At 29.4% G+C, this 26,360-nt stretch overlaps 1 protein-coding gene across 1 annotated transcript; it reads right to left on the reverse strand.

Moving 5' to 3' along the window:
* Positions 1-2,724: 2,724 nt before the first annotated feature.
* LOC107439808 (titin homolog) lies at positions 2,725-25,826 on the reverse strand. The gene is made up of 6 exons (XM_016052518.4): positions 25,588-25,826; positions 15,926-15,969; positions 11,966-12,868; positions 10,395-10,436; positions 8,697-8,778; positions 2,725-6,137 (listed from the first exon to the last, which is right to left on the reverse strand). Exons 1-6 carry the CDS (start codon positions 25,649-25,651, stop codon positions 5,848-5,850), a joined length of 1,425 nt encoding a protein of 474 aa, XP_015908004.1. The 5' UTR covers positions 25,652-25,826; the 3' UTR covers positions 2,725-5,847.
* Positions 25,827-26,360: the final 534 nt, after the last annotated feature.

Raw genomic sequence — 26,360 nt, forward strand, 5'->3', positions numbered from 1 at the left:
TGAAATTTAGAATAGTGTGATTAAGAAAAATATGTGAACTGTTTGCAATTTCAAATTAATATTGAAATGTACAGGTTTAGAATTTTCTACAGTGAAAAGTTTTCGGAACTTCAGTATTCAAAAAAGTATACAAAAACTAGACGTTAAGAACGTATCCAATGAGCGAGCAAAGCGAGCATTGGATTGCGAAGCAATCCGAAATGAACTGCGAAAGCAGTTCCGGGGGTTGGTGAGAGCCAGCGAGCAGGGGGCGAAGCCTCCTAGTTTATTATAATCATTCAAAAAGTTCCTTGGGAAAATTTGCGCAGCGAAGCATTTAAATTTTAAGTTAAACAGTTAGATTCGTTTCCATATTTAAATTAGTACTTTACGCAACGCTTCTGATTTTTAATTTTTTTTAAATGGTTGCCGAAAATAAGTTTTACATTTCATAAAAGTGTTACCATTTGTAAAATGATTTGCGATGAAGATTTCTTAAAATATATAAAAAATCATTTAAATCAATTAATTTTAACTCTTTGCGTCTGAGTTATAAATAGTTCCAAAAGGGCCATGTAAGAGCTGTGGTGGCTCAGGAGATAGACCGCTAGCCTCCCAATGAAGTGACCAGCGTTCGAATCACAGCAATGGCTGGTCGATACGAATTCCCCACCAGGCTCGCACCATCCATGATGCTGACATAAGATATCATCAGTGGTACATGGATAATGGGCTAGAGTCACTTTACTGTCGGGCTAACCGTGGAAAGTTATCGTATTTTTTTTCTTTTCCGTGTAACGCAAATGCGGCTAGTTCCATAAAATAGTCTTCTTCGAAGGCTAGTTCGTCCCAGTTCTTAATACAGGACATCCCTTGTCTTCTGGGTTGGGTTTAAAATTACTTGGCTAAAGAGTCGAACATTGATAGTAGTAAACTCAGAATTGGGTCAGTTGTTTAACGCCGGCTATAAAATATAAAAATAAATTTATAAAATAAAATCAAAGTATAACATAAAAGTTTAAAATGAGATTTTAAAAGAAGGCTATGAGTTTAATTTTGTGTAGAAATTGCGATATGTGTAAAAATACAGTTATCATTTAAAAATAAAATATTTTCACGGAGAAAGATTTAAATTTTTCAAATAAATGTATTCTACTCATATCCATTTTTATAATGATACATTACACTTGACATCTGATTTTTACAATATCTTTAATTTGAATATAGTTTTAACCTTAAAAAAATTTCATAGTTTGTAATGATACAACGTATACTTAAAAATATTTATAAAAAAAAATAATTTGCACCTCGAAATTTTTACTTTATTGAGAAATATATTTTTTACTTGTGTTCATCTTATTAATTGGTTCCTTATACTATACTTCTGAGTCCTTTTTTTTTTGTTCTTTATCTTTTTAATTACTTTCGAAAATAAGTTTAAACATGGCTGAAAAAAAGTAAGTTATTATGTTATAAAACATCCATTTAAAAACATTAACTTCTCAAAAATTTTAAAATAACATATTGAATTTTGGTTTCTAATTTGCAAGTTTTTCAAAAAATGTTAGTCAAATATTATTTACTATCCTATCCCTAACAATAGAATGGACACTTAAAAATTAAATAAAAAACTTTACACTGCGCGTTTTCATATTTTTTCTTTTTTTAGATAAATATTTTCTTTTTGATACAATCTTTAAAATGGTTTATTGCACTCTGCTTCAGAATTATTATCTTTCTAAAAGGAAAGTTAATAACTTGAAATGGGATCTACATTAACAACATGAGTAATATATACACATTACTAAATCTCTCACTGTTACAAAATAAAGTTGTTTTGTAGAGTGCGCAAAAAAATATGGACCACCCTGAATAACTTTTGGTCCAATGATCGGATCTTAATATTCTAGGACGCAATCTTAATGGTTCGCAAGGTTAACTTCCAATATGCTATCAAGTTAGTGCAGACCATATTTTAAGTTACGAAATCAAACACAAAAATGGATTTTCTGGGTAAACATATCTTTTTTTTTTCTTCTTTTCACAGACTCAGATTTCTTACCCCCAAAATATAGGAAGTAACAGCAATCTGTGAAATATGGTCCCAATAGTTTAGTCAGGTGAGTGTGCGGAGAGTTTGGACAACTTATTGTTCATTTTACTTAAGTTTTTCGTCAAATCTCGAGAACTTTTTAAGAGAAATTAAAAAAATTTCACACATTTACAAAATTTGTTTATCCATAATTAACTTTATCCGAAAAATAACTTTTAGTAAATATTTATTATTTATTATTATTTTATTTAATAATGGTCGAAAAAATGAAAAGTAAGATATACAATTATTTACATCATTTTAAAGAATGCAATTTTAAAAGGCAAGATACAAAAATTGAGTGAAATCGTCGAATAGTTCCTGAGAAATCAAATTTTAAAAATACGATAAAAATCAGAAGAAAAAAAATAAAAATCAGAACTTGTTGCATTCTTCAAAGACAGTCAATCAGAAAGAATAAATGCCGTATTTGTAATAAAAAATTTCAGTTCAAAATAATTTATAGCTTTATAAGATTTTACCAAAAACCTTTAAGCAAAATTCACAGTTTCACAAAACAAAAAACATTTACACAAAAATGAGTATTTTGCTACCTTCATTTTAAACATGAATTCACCTTTTCCCCCTTTTCAAAAAATTAAAATATATTTTGTAATAAACGAGTTAAAAGTAAGAAAAAAAATACACCAATGTTTGTTTTTATACATTTTTAATGTATATACTTACAAATATCAGCACATGTACAATACATAAATATGTCATCACTGTAAGTCATCTGAATTTACATAACATTTAACATAAATTATATGTCTTGTACATTTAAAATGAAGTAAAATTCATGATTACATACAACGATATCACACTTGTTCACATTTAACAACTCTAGGAATTTCCGATGCAGTATATCCTATTTTCTTTTGAAATATTTAATACTTTAAGTACGGAATAGATCTCAATTATTTGTTCCTATATATCTGAGTTAGGAGATAATATAAATAATTTCGAGACGAGACACATTTACGCACACAAATATAGCTGCTTAAAAATATAACTAATTTTCATAAATTTATTTATTAATATATTGCTCCTTAATTATAACTAATTTTCACACATGCATATATTTACTTTGCTTATGGATTAAAAATAAAATGAAAACCGAACCGAAAAAAAAACTCTGTTGCACAGCTTCAGCTTCGTGTTTTAACTAATTGTCTGTTAACTGTAATAGTTTTAAACAAAAATGATGATGGTTTAATAAATAAAGTAAAAGGTGTCCAAATGTGGTTTAAAAAATATTTGCTCGAATCAGTACCAAGCCTAACTAAATAATATCTTAAATAAATATTATCAACCTCGGAAAAAGAAACTCAACTTAATTTCTGATGAAGAGCATGTAGAAATCTTCAAAATTTGAAACTGCGCAAAAAGTAATTTTTAAAAAAAAATGAAATTGTCAGCAATATTCGAAAGACATTAGATTGATAAAAAGAATTTTGAATTCTTCAATTCCAAATAAAGTAAGATCAATACGTTACATAATTTGATTCTGGTTCTTAATGTTTAAACGAAAACAAAATTCGTATAGATCAAAAAAATTCTGATTACAACAAAAACTTCAGAATTATAACAATTCCAGTATACTGCCGTGCAATTCAAAAATCAACGTAAGCGACAAAAAATTCAAAATTGAGATTCTTATATCTTTGGCATCTTTGTATGGTAAGCTATATATTACAAGAAAATGTTTTCAAAAATAAATTTTGCTTTAGCGGTTTTTTTTGACATTCTATTTTAGCGTTCAAAGCATTATCTATAAAAAGAAAATCGAAGCCGAACCACTTTTCTCGGAATCAATAGTGAAGCACTAACGTAGTGTTTTCAATTGAACGGCAATCGCGCTTTATTTTAACTTTTGCAAATTAAATCTCAATCAATTTGCATCTTTTCATTTATGCCTCTTAATAAATCCAAAAAATGTTATGAAGTTTGTTAAATCCTTATACTTTTTTATTTAACATATATTTATTACATTTTCGTTCATAGATTAAATATATAATAGTTAATAGTCCAATTAAAAACAAGTTGTCTATTAACAAATATTTCATACTAGTAAAAAATGTTAAGAGGTTCGACTTCTATAAGTTCAAGGGAGTCAATTAGATAATTATTTCTGCTAAAAATAAATAGATGTGAAAATTTGACTTCATATTCATCATAAATTTTCTTCCAATGCTTATGGCTCTGAGCTTAACTGCGATAATTTAATAAATTTTAAGCAAAATACTTTAACAATTGTGAAAATTTACAATAGTGAGTGATAGAAATAATGTTTTTAACTATAAGTTGAAATTTAGCAGCATTTACGTAGAGATTTTTCGAAACAAAAATATTAAGATCTATCTTTAAGATAAGATGCTTTGAATTCAAGTTTTTGATTGTGTGCATCATTACATATTTAAAAATAAAACTAGAAAAGGAATCTAAACCCATATTGGATAACACGTTAAAGGGTTGCACGTTATAACACGTTAAAGGGTAGAACCCCAATTAGTTGGTGGCTATGTAGGTTTATCTACCTTTTATGAAGTTGACCCTTTAAGAATTCCATATTATGAAGTTGTTCCATCTATCAGAGAAAATGGTACAATGTTAACATCTATCATGAAAACAGTTCTACTATATGAAGGAGTTAAGGGTAGAAGAAAAGGTGATTATGGGTTGTTGATCAAATACAGTTACTGATCTTGTTTAAGACTTTACTGTTTAAATGGAAAAGTGAATTTTATATCTTGAATTGTAATAATAGATTTAATTACTGAGAAATAAGTTTTAGTTTCAGTAATTAAACATCAAATAAAAGTCGCGACGAAGTTTGGAGATCAAAATACGAACAATTTTAGTTGAGTAATAAATTTTATCAACCTTCTAATTCTATGTCTAGATATGCATGAATATTTAAATAACTAAAAAACAGCAGAATATTGTATAAATTTAAGCATTATCTTGTGGATAAGCATTTTCTTTTTTGCGAGTATATTCATTCATTCAGAATTTCCATGAGCATTAGAGATACATAATGTTATATATTTTGTAATGGAATAATCTAAAATTAATAAACAAACAGAACTAGATTCTACTGAATAATTATTAGCTTCAAATTTGAAAATTAAATTCAGTTTAATTCGAAATAATAATTATGGTCTTCAAACTATAAATCTGTATCAAGATCAGCTTTAAACTGCGCAAATTAATATATATACAACAACAATAAATGCTCAATAATTAATTTCTATATAAAAAAAATTTCAAACACAAAATTCGAGTAATAAATAAATGTATATAAAATGCAAACAAGACATTTTTAAACGATTCAATTTTTACACACATAAAGAATAAAATGTTATTTATAACGATTTTTCTAACAAGATAAAAGCATGTATAGAATTCTACTTGAAATTTTCATCTAACTCTGCTTGCAGTAGTTATTATAGGTTTTGCTACTTTCCAAGCTCAATCAATATTTGTAGTTTAACTGAGTTATTTTTCTGCTTTTATTTGCTCAGCATAGTGTTTCCTGTTTAAGTGCTTTAGATATAATTTAAAAACAAACTGTTGTTAAGTCAACTAGATAACAATTTAACTATCTCAGAAATTGGAAGAAATAACTATTAAAAATTTACTGTTAAACAAGAATCAACAAAAATTAAAAGAGGGATTCTCCGCCTTCTTATTAGCTTGTCCATCAGGAACAACACTATGAAAACACTTAAGAGTTTCATAACAGCTTCAGAAAAAAATGGACGCAATTATTTTACTTAATAAGGAATGTGTGTACTAATGATTAAGTACTCGTCTTGTGGGTCAAGGGCCCTGGTGGATCTATACAATGGTTCGTCTTCTCTTCCAGCATCATATAGTTGCTGCACAAGAACGTCATCATGAACATAAGGTAACTCATCTGAAGGTTTTCTGTAATTTTCAACTTGGTCACTAGATGGTGCTATGGTACGATAGTTGATTTGGCTTTTATCGGAGTTTAAATCACCAGCAGCAGCACCCTCCTCTTCATAGTCAAAATCATTTTCTCGTCGCTTTTTTTCTTCATCTGAAGAAGATAAAGTTCAGTAACAATTTAAATCACAACACACACATTTTGAAAAAAAAAAAAATTTCTACTACTTGAAGACAACAGCTGATAACCTCAAACAAAAGAGATAAGGGCAAAGGCATAGCAAAGGTCACTGTAGGGAAAAGTGCTTGATGCACTTTGCAGAAACTTAGGTGTATGCGAAAAAGTAAAGCTATACTCCGTTGCAAGTTAAGAAATGAGCATTGTGGTATAGGATTTAAGTTATCACCCGCGACATAGTTCTGCTTTATTTCGTTATCAAAGTAAACAAATATGATTTCAAACCAATATAAAAGCTTTTGAAAGTTAAACACGTCAGACAGAAATTTGATTCCTGTCACCATTTACGATATACAGTCAAACCCCGCTATAGTGAACCTTCAAGGGGTCGAAATTTCGGTTCACTATAACCGGGACTTCACTATATCCGTCAACAGTTTTAACTAATGGCTCCAACGCATTACTTAGATAAATGACCTTTTTTTTTTGCACATTATTTAAGTAAATGACCAATAAAATGTAATACAAAAATGACTGAAAAATAATACGTAGTAACAAAAAATGTGTTTACTTTTTATTTTTTTGTTACTCCTCGTCTTGCGTGCAAAACAAAATTAGTAATCTTTATCTGATGAGCAATCCTCATCATCAGGTATGGAAACAATTCCCGAATCACCGATAATTTTTCCTGTTGTTGTTGTTGTTTTCGTGTCCATGGATTTTCAGAAAACATCTAAAAGTCTGGACTATTGCTGTTGCCATCTTCGGCGCCTTTTGACTGTAGAGAACAGCTCTTAGATGGTCCTCAATTGGTACCATTCCCATTTTCAAAACATGTGTAGTGAGTGCAGGGCACTCGAATATGTGTAGAAGAAAATCGTCTACAAGAACAATATTTATTATTCCTTCATCAGTTTCTTTAAATGCGAACAGAAAGACGTTTATATTTTCTGATATTTTTTATTAATTCGTATTACTTGTTAATTTATTATTGTTGTTAATAAGAAAGAAAGCAAAAAGAAGACTGTGCGACGTCGTTTCACAAGTAGGCAATATTGATATACGCTTGAGTTGGGAGATTGGCTTCCATTTAGTGTGCCATTTAGCATCCATTTAGAAGCAAACAGGCTCTCTCCGTAGGAATAATGGCTTTTTCTTAACTTTCAACAGAGTATAGCTACTCATTTAGCGTTGGACGTGTTTCCAGATTTCTGTTACTCAATCTAGCTTTCAATTGTCTATTTAAAAATTCATTATTTACCATTTTTTTCTCTTTCCTTGGTTAATATTAACGTGACAGATAGAGAGAGTTAAGAATTATTATTTATGGTTTGAGGCTTTGAATCTTGGAAACTATCAATTTTTGGAACTACAGTAGGGGACCGATTATCCGGAACGATCAAGAGCATCGCTATTCCGGATAACTGATTTTTCCGCTTTTGTGGATCGCTACAAAAAGCCGTTTTTTTTTATTGTTAAACCCAACTAAAAAAATATATATATATTTGGAAATAAACTTAAAAAGAAGAAAAAACGATGAAGTAATACACTAATGATTATTTCCAAAATAATGGTAAGGTAAACATCTTTCAAAAATGAAAGAAAAATCCTAAAATCTTAAGAGGAAAAGAAAAAAAAAATTTAAATGGCGGGAAAATTTATTGAATTTCGTTCCGGTTTTCTGAGTTCCGGATAACGGGTTCTACACTACAACATATCAAATTTTCAGCCAATTTGACAGAGAATTAATTTCCATAAAATTTGTGAGGACTATTTCATATAATGTTTTCTTTTCTACTAAAATTTTTTTTAAAAGTAGATTTTTAGTGTAGCAGTATGATTAGAGTGGTAATATGATAGTATTGGAATAGTATGGTTGAGTAATAAAATTCAATTCCTTATTGTGTGACCTAATTTAAAATGACCATTATTACGAATAACTAGAGACATTTAACTATAAATAATTAGGGTTTCCGCTTTCTACTTTTGCATTCGGTAGCGTATGAAAGCGTTTTTTTTTCCTTTTCTTTTTTTTTTTCTTTTTTTTTTTAATTACAACAAAGTTTCTGAAGACGACAAATTCTCTCACAAGGTATCATATATTTTTTTACAATTTTGTTAACTTTATTAAATTTAATAATTTTTGCGTTTCAAAATTTGACGAATTTTTTTAATTTATTGATTTAAAAAATATTACTAAAAAATTTTAGTTTAGTCACAAATTAATTAATATTTCCTACGTTGTCTGATAATGTTGACACTAAATTTTGTAAGATTTTTCCGCATTTCGTGTCAAGCTTTTTTTTTCCTTTCTCCTCATTTTTTAAGTTTATTTAGATTTAAAAATCTAGAGACCCTTTGAAACAACGTGATCTACTTGGAGTCTAATTAATCTTATTGCCAGAATTTCCCAGAAAGAGACATATAGAGAAAGATTCCTTGATTAAATTTCACACTAATTTAATGTTAAATAACAAAGGAAAAACTAACTTCCTATATTGATTGTTAGTTGATTAAAAGTTTAAAATCATTTACCTTTGGCTACATCGATTTCACTTTGCTTCCATAGATCAATTAAATCATCTGCCGTTCCTCCAACTGTTCGTAGCTTTTTAATCTGTTGCAGAAAAATATATACATTAATACAAATTACAAAACCAATGTTTCTCATTTCTAGATACAATTTTATTAAATTCGATGAATTTGTACAATGACTAATCGAATTATAGATGAGTTCATTTTTAAATGGCAACTGCACAATCACATTTTCAGGGGTACTCTGTTGCTGTAAAAATTATATTTAAAAAAAAATAAGATAATACTAGGCGTCTGAAAATTTAAGTAATTATGCCTAAGCATGTGATTTAAATCAGATTTAATTAGTTAAATAAGAAGTATCACGCTTAAGTGTCGAACCTGATTGGCTTCTGAATCGACGAATGCCAAGATTTACCAACGATGACGTAATTTGCAGGTATCCAATTGAAGATTCCAAAGATCAATTAAAGAGAAATTGAAGAAGATAGAAATGTTCGGATTATTGCGTTCTGCTTATAAAACTGTTTATTCCTACCCATGGGTTACAGTGTTGGTCGATCGATGGTACAGGTAACTGAAGAAAACTATTAAGTAACGTTTTCAAAATAACTACCATTTGAAGCAATAACGAGATGCAGTCGTTGGACAAAATTAAGAATCCCGAGCAAATATTTTAATTGAAATAGTTTGACATGCAGTAGAAAACATTTTTTACCAGCCAACAAGGCCATCTATCGACGAAATTTGTGACTAATTTTGAACTTCAATCATGAGATTAAATAACTGGTTTCCTAAGCAAAATACAGCAAGCCGTATATTTCTGTCACTTGCCGTTTGTTTATCAAATCTGCTGTCATTTTTGGTACACCTAGTATTAGATAGTGGTAGTTCGAAAAAGATTTTTATTTTTAAAACTATAAATAAACAAAAACAGTTTTAAAACCTTCTACCTTTTAACAAGAAACTTATATTTAAGAAAAATAAAAACTATAAAACATGAAAGTTTGATAAGAATTTAAAGCTAATTTGAATCGTATAAAATATTCAAATTAACTTTTTTTTTAAACTTTTACCAAGAATAAATTTAAATATCAAGGCACTTTTTATGATAAACATTATTCTAAAATATAAAATAATGTTAAACATGTTACCATAGGATGATGTTGGCTAAACATATTTAGAAAATGTTAACAATTCTTTTATTTTCCATTCTTTAATGATATTTGACATTAGTCTTGGTGATTAGAAGTTACGCCTTTACTTATTTCTTTCATTTTTTCTAATAAAAAGCAACACAATATTAAATGTTCTAACATTAAGGTCTATAAATTTAAAAAATAAAAAATTGTACAATGCTATAACGGAGAGTCAAAACGGAATAATATTTCATGAGCAACAAAGGGTTCCGACTTGTGAAAAATCCAATAAAACAATAATGACTTCCTTTTTTACCTAATGTGACATTTTTACATTAAACTGTTCCTTAATATATTTTTTGTATGGATATTTTACGAGTTGCTGGAATTTTCACAATCCACAGATATATATTATTGCCTTTATGGAAATTGTAGTGTTCGTTACCAAAAATTCTCTTGTAACAATTTAAAAATGTGGTTCAAAAATATATTGCTTAAAACCTTCACTGTTTAAAATACAAAGAAAAGAAGAAAAAAACATTATGCATGAGAAGTTTACCTCCGGTGCTAGTTCTTCTAATAAAGCTTTTCGAATCCGTTCCTGAAAAGGAAAAATTATTGTTTTGAATTTAATAATAATTACATACAACATATATTTTGCATATTGTTTTTGCATGTGATTTATTAGTATATTAATTTAAATATTACGTAATGAAACTTTTTTTAATAAAAGTGAGTAAACATGCGAATCTTCCCCTTAATAATTTTAAAAAAGAAAAAGTATATTTGATAATAAGAATAGTTTTCAGTAAAGTTGTAATAATAAGGTTTATATAAAAATAAGCTAAAAATGAAGGAAATCAAGATTAAAAGAGGATAGGAACTTTTTTGTTTTTAAATTGCACCAAAGGTCGCAACATTCATGAAATTTATTCATACTTTGGATAGCCATGCTTCAGAGCATTATTATAAGATATCCAACAGCAGGAAAAACATTTCAATTGTATTGTTAGCTGTAAAATCCAGTTGACTTTTTTTTTTAAAAAAAATATATTCATAAAGAAAAGAAAATAAATATAAAAAAATGCCAATGGGTTTATTTGATTTTTTATTATTATTAATTTTTTAGGTTATCCATCATTAAGCATCGAAATTCGAGTGAAATGGATAATCTAAAAAACGATATATTTTGAAAAATTGACGATATGTTGCTGCAAGAAACTGCGCAAGGCAGAGTTGAGGAATGCCCTCTTGTTTCCCAGACGTGACTCCTACAACTTCTCTTCTGCGAAGTTAATTTCAATATAATATCCTTCACTCTCGTAATCTCAGGATAATATCCTACAATCGTCTATTAAGAGTTACTGATCTGTAAAACAGCATTTAGAATACGGAAAAAGCCTCATAATATTATTTATTCAGCTAGAATAAACTTAAACACCGTGTTACGTAAATAGAAATATTTTCCCTACAATTCCACACATGTATCAAATGCACTCAATAAACTTATTTTAATCATTACGCTCTTTAGTCTAGCCGTAGGCATGACCAGCTTGACTCACTATTTATAATCATAATTATTATTGTGCGTATCACAGAAGAGAGGCATTTTGGCACGCATTTTAAAAATAGTACTAAATTAAGGCAAAATGGGTAATAAAAAATTGGGCTGTAAGTAGACTATACAGGGTTATTCATAATTCCCACCGCCTGTAAACGCCATTTTTCTTTACTACGACTGGCTTCAGTAGTACATGTTACTGCCATCTATCGGCAACTGCTTAAATTAAAACTTGAATACTTTCGTAATAATTTCATATGTTCTTTTTGCCATATGCGTCATCGTTTTTTTACTATAACGCTTCGAAACCCCGGAGGGAATTATGAATAACCCTGTACTTATATACATTTTACCTTATCTATTTCAGATAAGTTTTTTTTTCCATTTGCTTCTCACGTCAACAGTGTTTCTAAAACATATTTTTTAATAAGTAATACCATTTACGTTTTTTATTAGACAGTCATTAGGGGAAGAATTCACTTCTTATGGTTATAAAAAAAATTTATATAAGAGGAATGTAATTTTATAAAAATAAAGTGACCAATCGCTTTGAAAATGATCTATCTTACCTTCAACATTTGCTGATGTTTCATTTCTTCTTCAATATTCTGTTGCCGCCTGGCATGTAATTCTCTTTCCAGTTCATCTTCTTCCCCAGTTCTCTCGCTCTCTTGGCTTTGGACATTTTTGCCACCTTCACTGCAATTGTGACGTGGAATGCAATTTGGCTCGGTTGAGATGACAGCAGTAGCAATGGCACCCTCCTTGCCGGTCATCCAGCTCGTTTCTTCTGGTGTCGGTGATATGTCCGATATCTGACCAGGTGTAAGCTCCGAGTTGGTGGATATGGCTGCTGTTGGCATCGAATCTGATGTTAATTGTGCGTCGACGTCCTTTTTAAGAGTTACAGCTTCAGAAGTGGATTCAGCAACAGAGTTGAAGTTGTCGGAATCCATCAGTTGCGATGAAGGGCTGGGTGCCGATTGGTTTTTCACTTCTGTTGACTCCTTCTGAGATACTTGATTGTCCTGGTCTTTGTGGTCACCTAAAGCTTGTTCGGATTTAGATGGCTCAGAATCATCCGTGGAACGTTTTTGATTCTGATTCGGTTGGAAGTCATCCTCGAAGTACAGCTCTGGTTGAGGAATCCTTAAAGATTCGGTCAAGAACAAAGACCTTTTACTGCCGTCGTTCTCTACTCCTAGACATTCTTCATAATTTTGGGAATCGGGGTGAGATCTGAGGTGTTCCGCCAGAGATTTGATGCGATATATGAAGGTGAGAATCCATTCCCTCTCCCGTTTGTCATGCACTTGCCGCAACATTTTTGTGGCATCGGATAGAAGGGAAGACATATTTTGTGATACGTAAAAATGATAACAGTTCGTAGGTTTTTCAGGTTGAACTCCTGGTTGAGGAACGGCTATTTCTTGGTGATTGAATCCGAAGATACGAAATGGAAGAGGCAAATTCTAAAAGGAAAAAAATTATGTTTAAGTGAATTTAAATAATTTTTTATTGCAAAATGATACCTAAATGATACAGTTTAAAACCACAATTTTAAGCAATAACTGTAAAACCATACACAACAGATTTCCCAAATTTGATTATTTTTATGCAAAAATAATAACAAAGATAAAAAAATAAATTGTAATAATAAATAAAATTTAGAAAAAATTAAAAATAAAATAAAAAATAAAGGAAAATTTTTTAAATATTTAAATTGAAAAACGAAAGAAAGAATTTGACATGAACATTTAAAAACTAATTCTCATTAAGCAAGTTGATTTAATATTTCCTCTTATTTTCCTTTCAAATTGTATTAAGTTTTTATGTGACTAAAAACGGCTCTTGTGCTGAAGAATACTTAAAAAACAGTTCAAAAATATATCTTTTTCAAGCACCTATTGAGAGAATTTTCAATGATGTGCTTATCTCAAAATTACCCCTTGTTGTCTTTATTCCTCCAAGAACAATAAAAACTTCGTGAAGGATGAGGGATAAAAAGAAACAGAGAATAATGAAATTTCTATGCACTGTGCAGGCATAAAAGTCCACTTTTTTTTTCTCGCCATCTTGGATGTCAAATTGAGTTCTTGGATTTTGTTTTCTTGATGTTTTTTGTTCTTAACGGAACTTTTGATAATAAGAGTATCACATGAATTCTTTAATCTCGTAGGGAGAATTTTCGGAGGAGCACACAGTTGTTGTTATTATTATTATTAATATTATTATTATTAATACTATTATTATTATTATTATTATTAATATTATTAATATTATTATTATTAAAATTATTATTATTAATATTATTACTATTAATATTATTATTATTAATATTATTATTATTAATATTATTTTTATCAATATTATTATTATTATTTAAAACTTATTTTGGGGAAAATTGATACAATTTGTGAAAAAAAATTAGATTTAGAATTATTTTATAAACTATTCCAAATACCACTAAACTACACTTATAAACGTTTAAAATAATAAATGTAATCCTTTGTAATAAAATTGCAATTAATTATAGACAACATATAAAAATCACAAATAATAAAATTTTATTAAAGTCAATATTGCGTACTAAAAATAACGCAAGTGACAAAAAACTGCGACAGATTCTTTTAATATGAATAGTGGAAAGTATGAAAATATTTAATAGAAGGAGCACAAATATATATATTCTTGGAAATATACTGTCATGTTTTTGAATAACGTTCCCGTTTGAATAACGTTCGATATTATGTTAAGCATATTCTCACTACTAATTCCCTTTCAGAAGAAAGATATAGAGAAAAAAAAAAGGTTTCGATAGAATAAATAATTAAGGTTAATATTTTTATTTAATTATCATTATGATGCATCTAAATTACTATTTTTGCGAATTCTTTATATTTAAAGAAGCTTGAAACTTATTATTTTTGTTTCATTCGTATATTATGATTTATAAAATAAAATAAAATCATCCATATTTTATTCATTTCTTTCTTACAGATGATAACCATCTTTGCCAAAAAAGTAATTTTTCAATTCACCGACAGCTTAGACGTGCTTTCATCTAAGCTTCAAAAAAAAAAAAAAAAAAAAAAAAAAAAAAAAAAAAAAAAAAAAAAAAAAAAAAAANAAAAAAAAAAAAAAAAAAATAAGATTAAACATATTTTCGTCGCTCGATTTCCATCATAGATGACAATATTCCAACGACAAGGAAATCCAACTCTTGACAGATTAAATCCGCAAGTATCAAAATAATGGCAAGGATGTAGAAAACAAGCAAATAACGCTTTTTGATATTTTTACGTACCCATTTATTTTACTATTTTTGAAATATTTTTCACGATTAAACAACAAAAATTAGTTATAAGTACCTTCCTGTACAAGTTACGCTATAATATTGTTGAGTGTGCAAAAAAATTAAACAAAATAAAAATAATAAAATAACAGAATAATTTCCTATCTCGCAATAACGCAGATGACAAGCTTATTACATCAATGTTTAAAGCAAAAAAGTTATTCTTATACTTAAGAAAAACGCTTCGAATAATTAATAACAGGAACTGATTTTAATTTAATACAAGCAATTTGAAATAACTTCTGTTTTTTGGAATCTTTAAAATGGTACAATCAACTTACGTAAATTATACGTATATTTCAAAAATAATTATCATTCTTAATAACTTTTCTTCGAATGATCGGATTTTCACGTATTAAGACTCAATCTAAATGGTTCAAAGGGTAGATTTCAAATATGCTAATTAATTAGCGCGGACAATATTTTAAGTTAAGAAATCAGACACTAAAACGTATTTTCTCTGCATAAACATACCTTTATTCCAACGCATTTGAATAAAGAACACAGTATAAAAGAATATAGGCTAAAATAATTTTTTAGCTTAGCCGTAGTGTTTCCAAAGCTTGAAATAAAGTTAAGGACATAAAATGAATAAAAAAGATTTTTTTTAAAAAAAAAATGCTTAAATAGACTAATCCCAAAAAGACTCAAGGGATAAACCACTCTCCTCCCAATGAGGTACCGCTTGTTCAAATCCCAGTGATGGCTGGTCGATACGAATTCCGCACCCGACTTGTACCGACCACAGTGTTGCCGTAAAATATCGTCAGTAGTTGACGGGTAATGAGTTAGAGTCCCCTTGCCGCCAAGTTTTTGTGGTTTTCCTCCCCATGAAGCGTAAATGCGTGTTAGTTCCATCAAAAAGTTCTCCACGAAAGCAAATTTCTCCTAATACTTGATCCAAAATTTCCCTTGTCTTCTGGGTTGGGTTCAAAATTACAAGGCTACGGAGTTAAAGAGTTGAGCATTGGTAGTCGTAAATTCAAAATTGGGTCAGCTGTTCAACGACGATTATAAAATAAAAATAAAATAAAATGCATTTTAAAAAATCACAAAAAAGAAAAGAAAATGAAGAAAAAAGTAAACACATTATTGCTAAATTGTTTTGTGGATGCTTTGAAAAAAAGATAAATCTACTACCATTATCAATTAAAACTGAAATTAAAATGCTTACCTCATTATTTTGATTGGCAATCTCTTTGGCAGGATAAGCAAAACCTATAAAAAGTAAAAAGAAGTATATATATTACAATTAGGAAATAAAAATTATTGATCACAACAGTTTGTCATTGATTCGAACAGTTTTTAAATAAAAATCCGAATAACTTTTGATATAATTATTGAATTCTTATAGTAAAAAAGTAGAGTTACACTCACTTTTGTGTTCATACAATGAATTTCTATATTATTTAATTACCGTAAAGTGGGGTTAATTTGTGACACTTTTTTCAGTTGTTTTTAGATAACTTTTAAATCTCATTGTAGAGCCCAGAACATTATGTATATACATATACACCGAAGAGCCATTACATTATGACCACCCTGCTAATAACATGTAGGACCACCTTTAGCCCTCCAAACTGCTAGCACCCGCCGTAACATTGATTCCACGAGGTAGTCTGAGGTATGGGGTACCAAGCGCTCACCGACTGGTCCTGCAATTCCCTCACATTGCGAGGGGGTTGAGTGGCAGCATGAATTTGGTTTTCCAAGTAGAACCACAAATGCTCTATTGGATTAAGGTCAGGTGAATTTGAGGGCCAAGACATGACTTGAAAGTCACAGGAATGTTCCTCGAACCAATCCATGACGATTCGACCCTTATGACATGGTGCATTATCCTGTTGGTAAACACCATCCCCAGCAGGAAAAACTGTTGCCCTGAATGGGTGAATCTGGTCTGCAACTATGCTCAAGTAGCTTACAGACGTCAGGGATTGTGCTATGAGGATTATGGGTCATAATGTGCCCCATGAAAACATTGTTCCTGGGCGAGAAACCATGAAAACTTGGGCGAGCCCATTGTTATAGATGGAGGGTGGTCATAATGTAATGGCTCTTCGGTATATATAAAAAAAGGCAATCTACGAAATATGATCCCTATAGTATGATCTGAAGAGCGGTCAAAAGATTGGACCTTGGTTTTAAAGAGTATTAAGCTTGGATTTTTAGTTCTTTTACAGCATAGTAAATAATTTTTATTGGTAAAAAAATTATTGTATACAATTTTTCGTAATGTAATTTAATTATCATATGTAATATTTCATATTCAAAATTTTTAATTAAGCTAGTATTTGTAACATATTTATTAACTTTTCTGGTTAATTTGATAACTTTTGTCCGCTCTCCTGATCAAATTATGGGGACAATATTTCCCAGATTGCGGCTATCCCCTCCCAATTTTTGAAGGTCAGGAGTCCAAATCCGTTTAAAAAAAAGGGCCATGTTTTTTAATGGATCTGATTTCGTAGCACAAAATATCATCCGCACTAAGTAATTAGCATATTTAAGATACTGTCCTCGAACCATTAAGAGTTAGTAAGTGAAAAGCCGATCATTAGATCGAAAGTTATTTGGGGTGTTTTTTTATTTGCGCAATGCAGATACAACACACCTACACATGTACAAACAACTTACCTACATACATGCATGCACGGTTTGTATGCACGTATTTACATACGATGTACATACGCTATATGCACATACCTACATATAGCGTACTGATATGTGTATGTACTTACATATACATACAGCATGTATATAATACGTGTGTGTTAAGTTTAAAAATACATACATTCGTGCACGTCCGTATGTATACATACAATATAGGTATGCATTTATGCACGTATATTCAATACACAAATGTATTCGTGTACATACAGTGTATTTAAGTATATATTTCTGCACTTACAATATATTTCTGTATGTATGTTCATGCAAAGCATGTATATGTTTACGAACTATAATTAAAAATTTATATTTTGTAAACTGAACAATAAAATTAATTTAGGCACATTTACGCATTGTGTTAGAAAAAATTCATTAATTACAATTCTGATTTCAAGGTAATCAAAATCACTTGAAGTTATGATTACATTTATCCTTGCTGTAATTATTATATTTAATTGTAAGATTATTTTCAATCGTATGAGTATTATTACTGGAAATCATGTTTGCGTGTAATTCTACATATTGGTTGCTTGTAGTTACAATTAAAAAAAATTGGCAATGAAAGAACTTGGTTATTTTAAATTAAAATTATCTGTAATCGCTGCTTGTTGTGATCAGGGGTAAAGATAAACGCTTTTTACAAGAAATTATTATTATTTTTAACTGTGACTACTTGTAATGAGGATTGCGAGTAGTTTATTGCTTTTGCATTGTTTTTTGCTTTTATTTACTATCAATTGCATTTATAATCACCTACGATGTTCGGCGACCATTTCTGTTGAATAGTATTTCAAGAAATTATGCATTTTGAATTTATTCTTGAGTAATGATTAGGGAATATAGACTATAAAAAATGATTTATTCTTTACTTAGAATATTTCTGACTAATGAATTAAATTTTATTAATTATTCACGAAGGTTTCGAATGATTATTCATTCGTCCTTATTCATTATTCTGAATGACGAAGACCCATCTCTGCAAATACCGATGTCTCACCAAAATACATTAACCATGAACTTCAGTTATTTAGCTTCCAAATTCTTCAATAGTTTTCCCACCGATTTGCACAGCGCTTCAAACAAAGGCTCATTCAAATGGAAGTTAAAAGCGATAGTAATATGCGTCAGTGCTTAAAAATGGATTAAAACATTATTTTAAAGCATAATAAACAATCTTGTTATCGAATACAGACGCAAAGGTTTTAAAATATCTCTAAAAACCGAAATAAAGTATTATTTTTTTTTTAGTTATGAGTAATTATATTATTATTTCAATCCTTATTATTAATTCTATTAGCATTATGAATTCTATTATTCCTAATAACAAAATTCTATTCCTATTATTTAAAATTATACTTTAAAATCTCAACATCAAGTATATTATTAGAAATTTTGGTTGGTGATGGGATCTCTTTTATTTGATTTCTCTTGCCGTAATCAGATGGTCGGATGTCCAATAAACTGCCCTCTTTTAGCCATAACAAAAACTGGTGCCTCTCCACGCTTATTGATATCTATGGTACTAAACTGTAAGGTATTTTTATTTACGTCGCACTAGAGCTGCAAAATGGGCTAAAACATCCCTGAGGATGACCCGGAGACAACTTACATGTGGCGTATCCCGTTATAAAGGAAGGACACATTCACACACCATCCATCCATCTATTGATAACTGAAAACATCCTCCTATCGTACAGTTGGCTAAAATACTGAATAACAGTATAGTACAGATTTATATATTCAACAATATATCATACTATTTCAATTTTTCGCTGGCATTATGACGTCAGAACAAACATTGTCTAAAGCAGATCATTTTCACATTATGATGATTAAGGAACATATTATTGATTTACACAAAATCAAGAATTGCACAAGTCACCTCCCAGCATAAAACCAACCCTTACTACTACTCAAACTGAAAAGAGATTTCGAGAGCGCTGATTGGATCTTTTGACGACGTGATCTGTGACGTACTGCTATTTCATTCTGCTTGGTAATTTTTAGCATGAAACTAGTTTGTGCAAATGATGTTTTTTAACTTGAAATGTCAGTTTTTTCTCCTGAAAAGCTGCATTCTTCATTTGTACGTGAAATTAAAATTATTTCTACCAACATTATTAGCTTCACCAAGCAGTGATCGAAATTTAGAAGAATTCAACAAGTATTATCATAATTATCAAATGCTGAATTCTTAGGAAGCTAATATTACTCTAATTTATTGAATGACAATCAATTTATTGAATGACACTGAAATGCCTAGATCGATTCACTTAAAGAATAAAAAAATATAGTTGGAATTTGACAATTATCTAATTACTATTTAATAAATTTCTCTAAGATTAGTCAGATTAAATTCACTTCCATTAAATTCAGTATTTTACACCGTGATGCCTCCTTTTATAATAAAATCAATCTAAAAAAGTATGTATTAAGTTCAATGTAGCTGCTTTCAACTTATTTTAGATATTTCCACCTGTTAGTTACATATCTTTAATATTTATCTTTAATTTTGCGTATTTCACCATGTCTCAATAAATTTTTAAGTGAGTTGAAAAAATTTTGCACACGATTAGAACATTCTTTTAGTCAAAGATAACATAATAATTGAAAAAATAACTTTTAGTAAATAATTATTTATTTTTTATAATAGACGAAAAGTTTTGAATTCTAAGGTATGCAATTTTTTTACATAATTTTAAAGTACTTAATTTTGCATGGCAAAATACAAAATTTGTGCCATATCGGTTAAATAAATTCTCGAATTTTAAACATACGACTTCTTTAAAATTCAACTTATCAGGAACTATTCAACCGATTTCGCTCCAATTTTGCATTTTCCCAAGTAAATTTATGTACTTGAAGCAAAATTGACAAAAATTTCATATCTTACAATTCAAATTTTTTTCGACCATTATTAAATAAAATAACAAATAATAATAAATATTTACTAAAACTTATTGTTTGCATGGTATTATCTTTCCCTAAACAAATTTTAAGATTGTGTGCAAAGGTTTTTCAATTCTCTAGAAAAGTTCTCGAGGTATGGCGAAAAACACAAAAAGTTAATTAGCATTAAGGGGTTCAAACTTTGAATCGCTCTCCTGATCAAACTCTGGGAACCTGATTTCCCAGATTGCGGTATTGGGGGTCAAAAATCTGAATCCGTTGAAAAAAAGGTATGTTTATTCAGAGAAAGTACGTTTTTGTATTTGATTTTGTAACTTAAAATATCGTCTACACTAATTAGTTTGCATATTTGAGGAACCATTAGGATTAAGTCCTAAAACGTGAAGATGCGATCATTAGATCAAAAATTAGGGTTAAGCCCTAAAACGTTAAACGTTGAATCATTAGGATTAAATCCTAAAACGTGAAGATGCGATCATTAGATCAAAAATTAATCAGGGTGCTCCGTTCTTCTTTTTTTTAATAATACATATATTCTTTGTCTCACTGTGTATTATGTTATATATGTAATAAAAATATATAAATTATGTTATAAGATAATGTTAGATGGTGAAATATTTGTCTTGTGACGATAAAATCTTTTTTAAGGGTAATCAAAAATACTTTTACCATGTTATTTGTATGTAAATGTTATTATTTAAAATATCAAACAATGGATCTAATCTAGTATTTACTTCCCACTGGGAAAGTTTCCTTCAACCCACACATATTTAATTTAGAAATTTTAAGAGCATGATGTACTGGGTGCAAAATAGAAAACGGACCACCCTGATTAACTTATAATCTAATCATCGAATCCATAATCTAATCTGTCTATAATCTAATATCGGGAGAAAAAAAATTTTTTTTTTTTTTATTTGTTGCAAGAGATTTTTTTAACGGATCTTGGATATTTTAGCATCATTGATTTCGAATCTGAAGTTAATTTTGCACCTAAAGCTACAGTTTTTTTAAATGACATTTTTAGCCTATTTTTTTGTCGAAATTTACAGAGAGCTAAAGAAAAAAGGGACATATCTTGAATATATTTTAATTTACTGATCGGATCTACACGGTCTAGGATTCAATCTTAATGGTTTGAGGGGGTGACATCAAATATGCTAATTAATAAGTACAGACGACATTTAAAGTTACGAAATCAGGTGCAAAAACGCATTTTCTCTGAATAAGCATACATTTTCTTCGATGTATTTGGATTTTTAACTACAAAATATGAGGGGTAGCCGCAATCTGGGAAATTTAGTCCGACAGGTTCTTCAGAAGAGAGGTCGAAAGTTTGGATCCCTTAATATTAATTTTACACTTTGAGTATTTCAGGAACTATTAAGCGAATTGAAAAATTTTAGCGCGCAATTATACAATTCATTGTATGCCATGCTTCCATGCAAAATATAATTTAGTAAATATTTATTATTTTATTTAATAGTAGTCGAAAAAAATTTTAAATGTAAGATATACAAATTTTTACATTATTTTGGATAATGCAATCTTAAATGGTAAAATGCAAAATTCGAGCGAAATCAGTTGAATAGTTTCTGAGATATCGAATTTTGAAAAAGTCGCCTTTTTACACTTTTTGACAACTTTTGTAGATCACCAACTATAAGTTATAACTGAAATGACAGCTGTTTCACAACCTAGTACTGCCTAGTAACCTGCAAACTAGTACAAAATAATTTGTCACTGGAAGTCATTTAACTGCAAGAACAGCGAGTGACCAAAAGTAACCTCACCTGTCCCAAAGTAACTCCTCTTAAGGTGCTAATGCGCCTCCAGCTTGTTTATGCTACCAAACAGAGAGCACCACAAATAGACTTTGAGGCTATGCATCTCAAAATGAATAAAGATGGAGAACTGTTCAAATATTGTATTAATAAAATTTATCTCCTACAATATAATCTTCGAATAATTTAGAAATCGCTTCCAATAAGCCATAAGGTAAAAACTTTATTTAAAAACTGTTGGTATCACTCTTCTCAAAGTTTTGCAAACATTGCACAATCTATTTATAAAACTCCCGAGCGTATATACAAAGTAATAACAAACTATATTCCAGAACAAACTCCGAGAACTTTTAAACCCATCATTTTTTGATCGATGAGGAAGAAATCAATTAACTTTCTAGAATATTTTTGTTGAGAAGCTGCAAAAACTTTCCAACACCTTTCAAAGTGAAACTTCTGAGAAAAATACATCCCTAATCCCAGTGGAGCTTCTTTCTTCTTTTTTTTTTAACTCTCAAACTATTCACGGTAAAAAAAATAAAATTTCAAAAAGAAAGTAGGGTTAATCTTTTAAAATGTTAATAATTTATTGCGTTCAGAGTGAGTAATATTTTACGAGGTGTAATTTTAGCAACAAAAAAAAATACTTTTCTTGGCTATGAAACCACAGGAAAAAAGCTTTTTTTTTACTACGATGTCAAGGAAATAAATTATGAAGCCATATTTGGAAATTTACTCTCAGAAAAGTCCTTCAATAAGTATATTCCAAAACTGGGGTTTTTCTTTATTTATTAATAACACACTAAAATCTTTTATATTTAAAAAAATGCATATAACAACTGTATTTTTATGTACTTTTCTAAAAAATAGTGTTGACATTTAATATTTACAAACATTATAAAAAGAGAAAATTCCCATGGATTGGGAACCACTGCTTCAGAGAAATTTTGATTTAATGATTAGAATTGTAAGTACTGTGACAAAATCGATTGGAGAGAGAAGAATTAAAATATGACAATTAATTATAATTTTTTATGTCAATAAAATACAAGCATTAATATTATATAAGTGTTAATACAGTAAAGGTTAAAAATACATTTAATTTTTATTAATTGACATATTTTAATATTGCTCATAATTTTTAGAAAGTTAATCTGTGCTTTTTCTAGAATTCGAAATCTTCTTTCGCGAGAACGATGACGTGAACACCTTACTCTCCAGTCTTCAGAATTACATCACGATTTTTAATTATCATAAACAAAGTGCTTTTTAGTATTTTGAATATTTTAAGCAACATGTGGTTTCGGTGTTATTCCTTTGTCCACTTCCTTGAATTTTTTTAATTTATGTTCTGAGCATATAGCGTTAATCTGCTTACGAGCAGCCAATTTCGTTTAAAATCGTTGAGAGAATTGTTAAATCTAAGCAAAAATAAAATCAATTACCACGTGCTTTAACTCAATCATCTCTTACAACACTTCACAAAGCGAGAAAATACAATTTTCAAACAAGAACTTCGGAACTGAACCTTTTGAAAATGAATTCGCAAAGGTTATGAATGCATACAAGAAACTCTTGGGGTGTTTCGACCATGAAGATACAATATACATTCCAATACAATATGAATATTTCACATTGCAATTCAATATGCAATTCACAATTCAATATGCAATTCACAATTCAATATGCAATTCACAATTCAATATACAATTTCAGTACAATATGCATATTTCACAATCTTTTTGATCATTGAATGCTCCCAAAACCCCATATGTTAAGAAAAGGTAGTCCCGTCACTCTTTCTTCATTCATAGAGATTCGCGTTTATCGAGCGGCAGCATAGGTGTAGCGTCGGAGGGCACATGCCCCCACCCCTCAATAGTTTTCAAAAATTTTAGAATTTATTTTAAAAATTACTTCTTCTTAAAGCCCAATCGGCTATTTTTTAATTTAAATTTTTTTTTCTTCACAATGCCTGCCTGGGGAACGACATTTCTTCAATACAGGCATCTAAAGGGCAGATTTGACCACTCTTTCAGGGGCACCATATTAAGTGGACTGACGCTGCTTCCACAGTAAAGACAGATAGTACAGAGAAGGAAAGAGCATTCATGCCTTGCCCGGGATTCGAACCCAGAACCTTCCTGATGCAAGGCCAGTTCCATGACCCCTACACAGATCGATCAGCAGTTAGAATATAAAAGCTTCAAAAAATTTATATATATATATATATATATATATATATATATATATATATATATNCTGTCTGTAAGATATTAATAAATGTAATTAAATAACTATACAAAAAAAATTTCAATTATTTTGAAGACTTTAAATTTGAAGAAATTGTTTGGTCCGAATTGTCATGTTTCGTGAGAATCACCCATATATATATATATATATATATATATATATATATGTCCCATTTTCTCTCTCTTTCCTGCACTTTGACTGTAATTGAAGTATATAAATATATAATAATCTGTTTTATTGTACCTGTTAAGTTTATAATTTAGAGGTATTGAATTCGGATCTCTCCTTAACCCTGGATGCATCTTTGTGATGTCATCCTCTAAATTGTGCTTCTTCTTCTTCAACTTGACAAGGGCTCATTATTTGTACTTTATAATGAGCACACAACACATAGTCTACTTATGCAGGTGTGATAATCAATAAATAAATTCGCAATTTATTATTCTTGCCTTCTTACACCTACTGTTGCTTTTGTTTACTTGTAAACGACACAGTTTTAATGAATTATCCAATATTCCCTTTTCGATTTTATAAAGATTGTTTTAAATTTTAAATTACACAAAAAAAATATATTTAAAAAATGTATTGTAAAATATATTTTTTATCCTGTTTTTTGCGTTCATTTGCTGACAGTCAATTTGCCTAAGATGTTCCCGTTATTATTTATTTATTAATGTATATTTTATTAGTATTTATTTATTTATTATTATTATTTAGCTATTTATTATTATTTAGCTATTTATTATTATTTATTTATTAACATTATTCTTTTTATTATTTACTTTCCTCTTGCTCGTTTTTTTTAATAGGAAAAGTGTATTCACTTCTTTATGAAAAAGTAAAAGGATAAATGCAAGAAAATGTAATAAAAAAATTCAATATTTTTTTGTTAATTCTGGATATTTAACTCTGAAAAGTGCAAATAAGGGAAAATAAATTATTCCTACTTCACTTCACTTTACTAAAAAGAAAGAACAACATTCTTTTGTTTGATTTTTATCAGTCAGATTTTGCATTTAAAATTTATTATTCAAGATGCGGAATTGAATGCATGCATATACGAAACCATCTTACATAAATCGCAAAAGCATTAAATCGAAACTCTCCTCTGCGAATTCTCCAGAACAATTCACATTTCATGTCACTCTTTTTTGAATACAAAAGACACGATTTAATTTTCCGTTCCAAAATTCAAATCGAAGTCAAACTCTTGACTTACCTCCCGTCATGGTCAAGAGAAACTCCATCCCAAAAAGAACGAGGAAGATCTCACGCCCTGACATGTTTTTTGATGTTCTAAAGTAATAAATGGATGATTATGGCCGGACACTAGGACACTGGGATACAGGACAAGACGCAGGAAAGGAGAGTGACAAATCTGATGAGAATCCAGGAAGAAAAGACATCAAGGGATACAGGGAGAATGATAGAGGGTACTTTGTGACGTCAGAGAGGATCGATACCTTGAGTTGATTTTTCAAGATGGCGCGATGTGTCCGCACGTGGAGAGAGGAGTTGGGAATAAAGATTCAACCGAGTGACCTTTAATTGAATTCAGAACAAGGCACGTGTGTCGACTATATGTTTTTCCATGTTTCTGGAAATGACTGGGAATCTATTGTAGGTTTTTTTTTTCTGGACCTAGATCTAAACCTCCAAAGCTACATTCAAGGTTAGCTGCCGAATTTAAGATGCTTACGTATTGTTTTTTCGACAACATTCGATGTTTTTTATCCTTGATTTGCTTTAGAACAAGGTTAAAAAAAAAAAAAAAATTTGAAAAATCGCAAAATGCAAAAAAAAACTTTAAAATTTGCCTATTTCATATATTTAAATCACATTTAAAAGTTCGTTGCAACATTTTGTCGCTGAAGCAAACATATTTACCTTTCATCCTTTTTTTAAAATTTTTTCGTAATAAAATATTTATCCTAAGTGAATTGCTTTGTGTTTACAAATTGCCGATAAGGACTGGGAAATGCTAGAAAGTAA

The sequence above is a fragment of the Parasteatoda tepidariorum genome, chromosome 7, assembly GCF_043381705.1.
Source record: "Parasteatoda tepidariorum isolate YZ-2023 chromosome 7, CAS_Ptep_4.0, whole genome shotgun sequence".
In the NCBI taxonomy this organism is placed as follows: Eukaryota; Metazoa; Arthropoda; class Arachnida; order Araneae; family Theridiidae; genus Parasteatoda; species Parasteatoda tepidariorum.

What these genes read in the sequence shown, in the direction of transcription:
- LOC107439808 (XM_016052518.4), bottom strand. Translation starts at nt 25,651, where the DNA reads ATGTCAGGGCGTGAGATCTTCCTCGTTCTTTTTGGGATGGAGTTTCTC. An exon ending in TCTCTTGACCATGACGGGAG is followed by an intron (nt 15,970 to 25,587) that starts GTAAGTCAAGAG and finishes TACTTTTTATAG; the next exon opens with GTTTTGCTTATCCTGCCAAA. An exon ending in TGAAATCGATGTAGCCAAAG is followed by an intron (nt 6,138 to 8,696) that starts GTAAATGATTTT and finishes TATCTTCTTCAG; the next exon opens with ATGAAGAAAAAAAGCGACGA.